Source organism: Siniperca chuatsi, linkage group LG12, assembly GCF_020085105.1.
Source record: "Siniperca chuatsi isolate FFG_IHB_CAS linkage group LG12, ASM2008510v1, whole genome shotgun sequence".
Classification (NCBI taxonomy): domain Eukaryota; kingdom Metazoa; phylum Chordata; class Actinopteri; order Centrarchiformes; family Sinipercidae; genus Siniperca; species Siniperca chuatsi.
The window spans coordinates 22910549-22921199 of record NC_058053.1 but is presented as its reverse complement, the minus strand read 5'-3'; the positions used below and the strand labels follow the sequence as shown (position 1 = coordinate 22921199).

General features: G+C 39.8%; 1 protein-coding gene across 27 annotated transcripts in view; it reads right to left on the bottom strand.

The window, feature by feature from the left end:
• Positions 1-381: 381 nt before the first annotated feature.
• neb (nebulin) overlaps positions 382-10651 on the bottom strand; it is a 67811-nt gene continuing 57541 nt past the window's right edge. For 14 of the 27 annotated variants that reach the window (XM_044215772.1, XM_044215776.1, XM_044215769.1 and 11 more), the window contains 13 exons: positions 10427-10519; positions 9366-9458; positions 8919-9011; positions 7780-7872; positions 7332-7424; positions 6828-6920; positions 5990-6082; positions 5398-5505; positions 4096-4282; positions 3497-3589; positions 2145-2282; positions 1849-1952; positions 382-1253 (listed from right to left, as the gene is read on the bottom strand). In XM_044215772.1, the coding sequence (XP_044071707.1) occupies positions 1080-1253; positions 1849-1952; positions 2145-2282; positions 3497-3589; positions 4096-4282; positions 5398-5505; positions 5990-6082; positions 6828-6920; positions 7332-7424; positions 7780-7872; positions 8919-9011; positions 9366-9458; positions 10427-10519 (1455 nt within the window). In that variant the 3' untranslated portion in view covers positions 382-1079. The remainder of the gene's footprint in view (positions 1254-1848; positions 1953-2144; positions 2283-3496; positions 3590-4095; positions 4283-5397; positions 5506-5989; positions 6083-6827; positions 6921-7331; positions 7425-7779; positions 7873-8918; positions 9012-9365; positions 9459-10426; positions 10520-10651) is intronic. The other 13 variants (XM_044215783.1, XM_044215789.1, XM_044215792.1 and 10 more) reach the window with 10 other exon arrangements.

The following is a 10651-nucleotide window of genomic DNA, read 5'->3' as shown; positions in this document are numbered from 1 at the left end:
ACCAATATTGTAAACTTATGACATCATTACAAACATTACATAGTTTGTTCACCACACGGCACAGACAAGTTAAAATCCCTCACATAACTTATTGCTAATCAAATTAAAGTCCTTATCATAAATGTTTATCTTATGTTTTATTGGTTGAAAATGACTATTGTTGGCAGATTTTTTTTTTTTTATCTCAAATATTGATATCAGTTTCAAAAATCTGTATTTGATTGGGGGAACATGTCCTAGTTATTATTGTGTAAATGCTATTCAGTATAAAACCCATTCAGCAGCTACCCCATAAAGACTAATGAGAGAGAAACTGAATAAAATGTATGGAAGAGGATGCCCAAGGTGAAAGTTCAGAATGAAAAGAAGGAGGCGGAGTGCTGCAGGAGCTTGGTGTGCTTTATTAGCTACTGATTAAAGGTAGAGGACGTGCCTTACCCCTAGACCTAAATAATCGGAAGAAACAAAACACACATTCTACTAGTGGCCAGCCTTCAGCATAAAGGAGGGAAGACTGAGGCTTGTCTCATACAACTCTGTTGGAGTGGTTTAATCATAGAGGAGGTAGATGGTAACTGACTCCTTATAAGTTTCATTATTTTAGTCATTTCTTTTTCACTCCATAGAATTTCCATTAAAGGCATAATTGGAACTATTTGAGCCCATTGTTTTTATGAGAAAATCCTCTCTCAGTACAACTGACAAAAAATGTTTCATATTTATCAAATATTTTTGAAATTTACAAAATAATGGGCCAGGATGTATGTTAGTGAGTCTTGCTTTTTTTTTTTAAACAATCTAAAATAGTCTGTCATTCATAGTATGTATAATCAGAAATATTTATATGTGTCATGTCATGATGCTTATGTCACATCCACAGGCAACAGGGGCAGCAGCATATGAATGATAACAGACTTACTAACGAGAATTACAACACAATTAAAATACAGTTACAGAGCTACAAGAAACTAAAAGCTACACATTGCACTAAGCCACAGTTGTGATCACAGGAAGACCAATCAGTTTGCCCTGTGGATGCGTCTCGCCCACTCCGGAGGGACGATGGGCGGGCTTTGTCTTTAAACTGCTTCAACATAGTTGGCTGGCAGCATGCCGGTCTTGCCGGTGCGCTGCACAGTACCATACATCCACCCCTCGTCAATGGACTGCACGTTAACGATGACATCGCCATCCTTGAAGGACACCTCATCGCTGTCGGCTGCAGCGTAGTCATACATGGCACGCACAGTTTTCTGCAAAGAATAAAGAAAAGGAGTCAATTAGAGTCTGTGTAAAGTATACGAGGGTGGTGTGAGTTTAAAGGATAAGATTGAGTCATGCTGCTAGGAGGGAATTCATAATTTGGATATACAAAGATATATTAAAATTTTAGGCCACAACATGAGTTGATAAAATACCCCACACAACATAATGAGACAGAAATGTTAAATAACACAAGAACACGTGGTGCAAGTCACAATGTACGACAACATAAAGTTCCTCTTCCATAAGAATATTTGAGGAACAGAGGGTCAGAGGTGGTGGGAGTGATAGTTTGTATGAACTTTGCTTCAATAGAAAATGTAACTTAAGAATAACTAAACCGCAGGCTGAAAATCTGTATTTCACTGCCCATTCTGGCTGAAAGTTTCAAGCCTGTTTCACCTGTGACCACACCCAGCATCACTGATGGATGTGGTTGCTTTGTTGCACCTGTAATGACACCCAACAGCGAGGTCACGGTGCATCACTGCAGCGAGGTGAGAAGTTTAACCACTGGAGGTCAGCAAAAGGGCCTGTTACTCTTTAAGTTTTCCATACTGGCTTGTGCAAGTGTGTGTTACTAACCCCAGTGGTAGAGGGGTGTGAGGGGACGGAGGAGACTGTGGTCTGCTGGGTGGCCACTGATGATGACCTCTGCTGCAACTCCACAGTCTTAGCATGCTGATAGCCTGTAAAAAAAATACAGGAAACGACAAATGAGACACAGTCTTATCACTGATACAATTACACTGTGCTGTGTGTGTGCAGATGATAAACCCCACTTGATCTGTGTTTGGTAAAATATACTGACACACCAATATAACACGTCATACAATTTACTGTATTTGTTGAAGTTTGTTGTGGTGATTCTGGATCATTACCGGAGGAGGCCATGAAGCCGTTGCTGTAGAGGGACATGTGGTGGTCAGCATCCTGGGACACCTCAGACTTTTCATCAGCCATGCCGCTCAAGGCGCTGGTAGAGCGGGAGTGCTCCTTGCTGCGACGCTGAGCTTGCACTGTCAGAACAGTGCCAGAGGCAAGATAGAAATGGTTCTTTAAGACTTTATGTAAAATACAGTCATCAGATGTAACATTTGCATCATTTTAGCCATAGCTGGTACAAATATGTACAATATGCTGGGGGCCGGCATTTTGCTGTGCCCTTGATGCCCTGGTTGTGAGACCTCTAGATTGCAATGTCTATCAATCAGTCACAATGTCATAAGTGTCTCCACACAACACTTTGGCTCAGAGCAAGAAATATCGACGAATAGTTACCAGATTGCCGTGAAATTTGACAGGAATATTCATATCTGTCCCCAGATGTTTATTGCTAATGATTTTTGCGACATCTCATCCAGCTTCTACTCTCTGTTCACTTTCACTGTGACACTTTACTTTAACCCTATTTAGCATTTACTAGCTATATGTATATGATACAAATGCATGGTTTATAACACACTATTATGTAGTTGTAAGCAGAAATAAGGACATTTTTAAGTACTATTGTCAACAACTATAACTCATATGAAAAATCCATAACTGGTCTATGAAGATAATGAGACAATGAATGCTTGATAACATAATATGACATAGTTGTAAACCTATGTAATGATATGTCTTTGTGAATTTTTTAACTCAACTGACTAAACATTTATAAACAAATTTTAAGGCCCTGTGCGTACAAACAGTTAATAAATGCTGTCAAACAAACTGTAAGATTTGTTCATGTGGGTAATTCAAATATTATATATGATTACAGCTATGTTATACTTTGTCAAGCATTCAGTAACTGTGTAATCATTGTTTATTCTGTATTTGTCATAGGAGCTTTTTAAAAAATCCTTTAATTTGCTTACAACTACATTATAGTGTATTATAAAATATTTATTATGTGTTTTTATATTGCTTATAAATGCTAAATGGGTTAACATTTGAATATATTTTGGACGATGATAAGGTAACTCAAAAATTAATGGTCAGATTTCTATTCATTTATTTGCATTTATTTGAATATCAGAGTGTATTCGGCAGATTGCTAGGAAGCATACTGCTCACATTTTCCAACCTCAGGCCAAAATTTCAGCTTTGCACAAATGCAAATATCTTATAATGCTTTGGGGAAATTACCATGAAATTTAATTTTCACATGAGGATGAACTAAATCATACTTATTTATGCAAAACTTCTTTACACCTATGAAGTGATCCTTATGCGTTTCTCATCTCACCTGACATCATGTGCAGACTCCTGGACTGGATATTGTCCTCAGCAGGGTCGTAGTCAAACACAGAGCCGGGGTTTGTGCGCCACACACGCAGATCTGAGGGCACAGAGTCGAATACAGGATCAGTCAAGCAACATTTAATTTTGGCTCATGTTCAGATGAAGCAAGGTGATTTCTACCATTCTTGTTTGGATTAGGGAATAGAGTTGCAATTTGGGAAGTTTGTTTAAACATCTATTTCAAATATTTTTTTCCCCAGATGATTAGAAAAGCCTTTGAGGAATCTGGAAATACCGTAAAAAACCCAGAAGTACAGAAGTCTTGTGAAACGACCTTCTGGGTTTTTCAAGATCGCCAATGCTTTATCTTTCCGAAAAACTGATGCTTGGCTCTGTGAATTGATTGTATTAAATTTGCTTTTATCAAGAAAAAGCACCTACATGAGCCAGTTACTCTAACATTGTTCTTAAAGAATATAATCTGCCTATCATTGGGGAGATTTGGATTTCTTTAGTTCAATTTTTTTGAAGTAGAATTTTACCTTTCCAAAACACCAACAGCCCCCAGACATGAAAGTAATGACCGCATGCTTGGAACTATACCAGTGATGGTCTCCTGGTCATGCTCAATGGCACGTCTCCTCTCCATCTCCACCACACGTCTCTGGATGCCACGGTAGTTGATGTCGCTGAAGTCCTGGGTGTTCTTCTTCACGCGCTCTGTCACCAGGTCAGAGGTGGTGGGGGTGAAGCTGCCCTTGCTCTTCTCAAAGTCCTCGTGGTATCTCACCTGGAAAGCACCGATCACAACCACAGTAAGTGGAATCCCAGTTTTTACATGTAAGGACCACTCTAGAAATATACAGTATATACCTCTTTAACTTTAAAAGGGAATGTCCAAACAGTTTTGGAGGAACTTGGGTTTTATGTCCATAGCTTCAGGCATTGTTTCTATCAGTCATACATTGTACAAATACATTGTACACATACAAGTCACTTCTTAGATCTAGAAAACTGGCAACACCACTACAACAAAGTCTGACGGGGCAAGATACAAGCAGTCAGATGCTCAGACAGGCTGCACACAAGCCAACAGTTTAGCCAGATTAACAAAACTGCTTTATTTGGAGATAAAACTGAAAGTGAGCATACCAGTTATGTCAATAATAATTCCTCATTGAACGAGCGATGTTGTCGTTGTGTTCCCAGATCTCAGCTATTACAATGTTAAAATGTAGAATGTTATTACTACTGATAGGAATGACGACAACAAAAATAAGACCCACATTTTTATGAAACTAATTATCTTTGAGTATATATTATGTTTGTAATGTATAAAATATGCATATTTATGTAAATATTCCTCTTTATTGTGGTGTTTTGGGATATTTTAGGATGCAGTACACTCTGGTGATATTCTATATTTATATAATCTTATTGTCAACAAACCCCATTAAAAGTCCCAAAACAACAATGAACTGATCCTACTAAGAAGTATTGTCGGAGTAGACAAAGCCTGATGTAGCTTATTCCTCTGTGCCACAGATGTTTAAATGAGCCATTCTGGCTCAGTTTAACACTGTCCTGCTGCCATAAATACCCACTAGTATTGTAAATTACTACCAAATCTATATTAATCCTCCGCTGAAAATAGACCTCAATAAATGCACAATTTCCTCCTGTTTGAGTAACGTTTTTCTAAAATCTACAGTGCCCAGCTGGAAATTACTGAGCCTTTATTAAAAATAAAAGTATACATTTGTCACGTTTTTTTATGATTTATGTCTTCAGTAGGAATAAATGGGCTTGGGGCTGAGATACTGACAAGGTAGGGACGTCACAAACTGTGAACTTAAAACTTAAGTGCGCATAAACATAATTAAACAAACAACCACAAGATCTTACTCCAGAAATGATGCGCTGGGTCTCCCTGACGCGCCTCATCTCAGGTGTGTCCAGAACGAAGGCGGCCTTGCCCTGGACCTGTTTACGGAAACTGTCAGAGTACAGCACCTGGTGTAAGGTGAAGGAACAGAGGACACACAGTAAGCATCTGAAATGTTTCAAACCTGAAGCTATCATACAGTTAGCATCCACAGCACAAAGGGTGTGGCAAGGACACTAAATGGTAAGAGGACACACACAGCTGCTGGCAGAATGAGCTGGGGCATTACTGGGATTTCAGACGAATGAATTAGCAGGGAGATTTTTATTAAGAGGTTGAAGTATTAAATCAAACAAGATTACGTCCAGTCTTCAGTGGGAGGATGGCAGGGGAACAAGATGAAGTGGAGTAGTTTCAACAACAGGCGAGGTTAGCGGTGATGATGTGCACAGACACACCACAACTGGTGGTATTAAACACATTTAAAAAGAGTGTAGTGGGGAGAATTAATACAATTAACTAGATCTGGGAGACAAGTCAGTTAGATAAGGTTAACGTGGGGTAGAAGAACATTTCTTAAGTAGAATATGTTCTGGCGGTGGTTCGAGGTACCGAGCTAATGTTTTCTTGGTTCCTTTTGACTCGCTCCATCTCTGGAGTGAACACCACAGGAGTTCCCTTGGCTGAACTGTCTTTATACAACACCTACAGGACAGAAGCACAGTGCCCCAAGGGGCCAATCAGACACTCAGAACCATACACAGACCACACACCTATAGGACTGGTTTCATAGACTTGGATTAACCTCAAACTATTAGACAGAAGATACAGACAAAGCAGTTTTCAGGAAACTTCCAAGATTAATTGATCTCAGAAAAGGAATTGCTTTCAGTTGACATTTGTTGCTTTTGGAATATATTTAAGCAGTCAGTGTCTCAGAAATTTGTCCTATAGAGTGACTCATCCTGGCAGCTCCTGTCACACAGCCAGGATCTCTGTTGTAGAAACAAACGTGGAAACAAACACACTCCTCACGCTTCAGCAGGAGATTTAGTTTGTCATTTGCTGTGAAGTGGAAATTAATTTAGCAGCGGCTTTATGTGAAAAAAGCTGGGCTGCAGGTTAGAAAATACTGTAAGGGGGGGGGGTCACTCAGTTTGAGGGGTTGATGGATGAAGATTAAAGATGATTTGAAGGAGTAAGAGGAGAGAAAAAAAGAAATGCGTGGATGAAAATTAAGGCTACATTAGGGTCTAAGTGGTGATGATGGCAGGGCTGGAGCTCAGGAAACTGCAGTCTGTGCCTTGGATGAGGATGGATGAGATGAGCAAGAGGTGATGAGGGTGTGAGATTATGGCAGGAGGGAGGGGGAGTAGCAAACATTATTGATGGGCACTACTGTCCACTCTCAACAGTTAGGAGCACACGTGGTTCGGTTTTGTTCCACTACCGAGCTGATGTGCTTCTGGGTTTGTTTGACCCGCTTCACCTCAGGGAGGTCCGGTATTGCTGTGCCTCGACCCAAAGAGTCCTTGTATTTTATCTACCCAAGAGACAGTTTGGGTTTCATAAAGAGAAAGTGGAGGAAAAAGTAAAGAGCAGGTCAATCAGAGACAATTGCAGGACAGACAGAGACACAGCACAGCACCAAAAATCACAGCAGACGTGAAATATGGAATTAAACACACGCTTTTTCCCTGAGAAATGAAGAAGCAGGTTATGTTAGAGACACAGTGGGGTGTAGCTGACCCCACAATGCTCATTGGTGTTATATCTGCGTGGTGGGTTTGATATGACAAGCATAACAGTTAACATAACACCCCTAAACGAGTGGTGAAGCCTCAGGAGTTGTTATGACAGTGTGTTTGAGGGGAGATGAAGAGTGATGTAGAGGAGCAGATGGAGGCAAATTAATGTACAGCAGAAGAGGTTACAGGGTCACTCTGTGGAGTACCGTGCTAATATTGTGCTGATTGCGTTTAACTCTCTCCATCTCTGGGGTCTCTGATACTGACGTGCCTTGTCCCACTCCTTCTTTGTATTGGAGCTTTGAATGAGACAGCACAAAAAAGTCAAATATGGCGGTAACACACTCAAAGGCAGATTCGTTTTCAATTTACATGAGGGAAGGAAATGCCCAAAATCAGAAATTAAAATAAAAAATCCAGGGAAATGCAGACTAATTTAGGAAAAAATGGGGGGAAATCATGGTTTTGTGGAAATGTGAATTAAAAATGAAGTCATCCAAGGCTGGTAAAAATTAGTGATAAATGAAACGTAGTTAGGATGGAGGAGGGAAAACCAGAACTACAACGTAAAAGGTAAAGTTTTCTAGACTTTTAGACTAGTAGGTCAGAGGGAAATGATTATAAGGGGATAAGATAAGGGTCCTTTTCCTCTACCAAGCTGATATTCTTCTGGGTTTCTCGGACCCGCTTCACCTCAGGGAGATCTGGTATGGCTGTGCCTTGACCCACAGAATCCTTGTACTGTATCTGCCCATTGCATAAGTTACAAAGGTACAGAGTAAGACAGGGACAAACAAAAGCACAGTACAGTATGTACTGTACACACAGACATGTCCATCCATTAATAACAACAGCATACACTTTGGAACAACTGACAATAACACGTTGTTACTTATTCGATTTTCACATATTCAAGTGATAGTTGGGCACATTGGCAATAAGTAAGGTTGTGAAATATGCACGTTCTGCTTTAAAATGGATGATACTTCATTTAGTTTATTACTTCAGGGTTTAGATGCAATGAATTATCATGAGAAAGAAAACTCCTACAGAGCCCTCAAAGTCCCAATAGATGATGAAGATGTTAATTTGAGTTAACAATTTATTTTACAGTGGAAACAAGAACCATATACACTATATTGCGAAAAGTATGTGGACATACAAACATTACTCCATACTTTGTTGAACATACCATTTCAACACCATGCTACTACTATAACAGCCTCCACTCTTTTGGCTGCAGGGATTTGCTCCCATTCAGCCACAAAAGCGTTAGTGAGGTCGGACACTGATGTTTGGTGATAAGGCCTGACTCGCAGTCGCCGTTCCAGTTCATCCCAAAGGGCGCTGGATGGGGTCGAGGTCAGGGCTCTGTGCAGGCCAGTCAAGTTCTTTCACACCAAACTGGGAAAACCATTTCTTTATGGACCTGGCAGGGGTGTCCACATACTTTTGGCTATTTAGTGTATTGTGAAAAGTTATCTTGCAGAAATCAAATTGGGCAAAGAAATATCTATATCTATGTGCTTCCACAAATTAACAAAAAAACATTTGGGGCCTTTTGGGGGCTCTGTAAAATCTTATAATTAGTTTTTAAAAAAAGAGTATAAAGTAAAGAGTAAAATAATAAGTATGAAAAAAACTGTAAAAAGTTGGATTGAAAATGGCCATTTGAAGAGATTACATGTCAAGTAGGGTCTGGTTATATCCTAGGACTCTAGATAAGGAGGGAATATGGAGGGAAGACTGGTTGAGGAGGAGATGAAGCAGGGCAGGGTCACTCTGTGGAGTACCGTGCTAATATTGTGCTGATTGCGTTTAACTCTCTCCATCTCTGGGGTCTCTGATACTGACGTGCCTTGTCCCACTCCTTCTTTGTATTGGAGCTTTGAATGAGACAGCACAAAAAAGTCAAATATGGCAGTAACACACTCAAAGGCAGATTAGTTTTCAATTTACATGAGGGAAGGAAATGCCCAAAGTCAGAAATTAAAATAAAAAATCCAGGGAAATGCAGACTAATTTAGGAAAAAATGGGGGGAAATCATGGTTTTGTGGAAATGTGAATTAAAAAGTCATCATCCAAGGCTGGTAAAAAGGAGTGATATATGTAACGTAGTTAGGATGGAGGAGGGAAAACCAGAACTACAATGTAAAAGGTAAAGTTTTCTAGACTTTTAGACTAGTAGGTCAGAGGGAAATGATTATAAGGGGATAAGATAAGGGTCCTTTTCCTCTACCAAGCTGATATTCTTCTGGGTTTCTCGGACCCGCTTCACCTCAGGGAGATCTGGTATGGCTGTGCCTTGACCCACAGAATCCTTGTACTGTATCTGCCCATTGCATAAGTTACAAAGGTACAGAGTAAGACAGGGACAAACAAAAGCACAGTACAGTATGTACTGTACACACAGACATGTCCATCCATTAATAACAACAGCATACACTTTGGAACAACTGACAATAACACGTTGTTACTTATTCGATTTTCACATATTCCAGTGATAGTTGGGCACATTGGCAATAAGTAAGGTTGTGAAATATGCACGTTCTGCTTTAAAATGGATGATACTTCATTTAGTTTATTACTTCAGGGTTTAGATGCAATGAATTATCATGAGAAAGAAAACTCCTACAGAGCCCTCAAAGTCCCAATAGATGATGAAGATGTTAATTTGAGTTAACAATTTATTTTACAGTGGAAACAAGAACCATATACACTATATTGCGAAAAGTATGTGGACATACAAACATTACTCCATACTTTGTTGAACATGGGCATTAATTTGCTGCTATAACAGCCTCTGTTGTTTGGTGATAAGGCCTGATTCGCAGGCGCCGTTCCAGTTCATCCCAAAGGGCGCTGGATGGGGTCGAGGTCAGGGCTCTGTGCAGGCCAGTCAAGTTCTTTCACACCAAACTGGGAAAACCATTTCTTTATGGACCTGGCAGGTGTGTCCACATACTTTTGGCTATTTAGTGTATTGTGAAAACAAGCATCTACATCTAATCAAGTATCTACATATATGGGTTTCCACAAGTTAACAAAAAAAAAATTTGAGGCCTTTGGGGGCTCTGTAAAATCATAATTTCATTAGTAAAAAATGATTTAATAAACTAAAAAGTAAAATAATAAGTATGAAAAGAACTCTGTAAAAAGTTGGATTGAAAATGGCCATTTGAAGAGATTACATGTCTAGTGGGGTCTGGTTACATTCTTGGACACTAGATAAGGAGGGAATATGGAGGGAAGACTGGATGAGGAGGAGATGAAGCAGGGCAGGGTCACTCTGTGGAGTACCGTGCTAATGTTCTGCTGGTTGCGTTTAACTCTCTCCATCTCTGGGGTCTTGGGCAAAGCTGTTCCTCCTCCCAAATCCTCTTTGTACTGAATCTTAACATGGACGAGGAATGAAAGCAGCAACCAGTGGTTAGCCTGATTTTAACTCTTGGATAATGAGGACTAGGTGCTTAATTTAATTTCCAAACTATACTTAATTTAGCTGTGTTGCACCTTGTGAGCAAA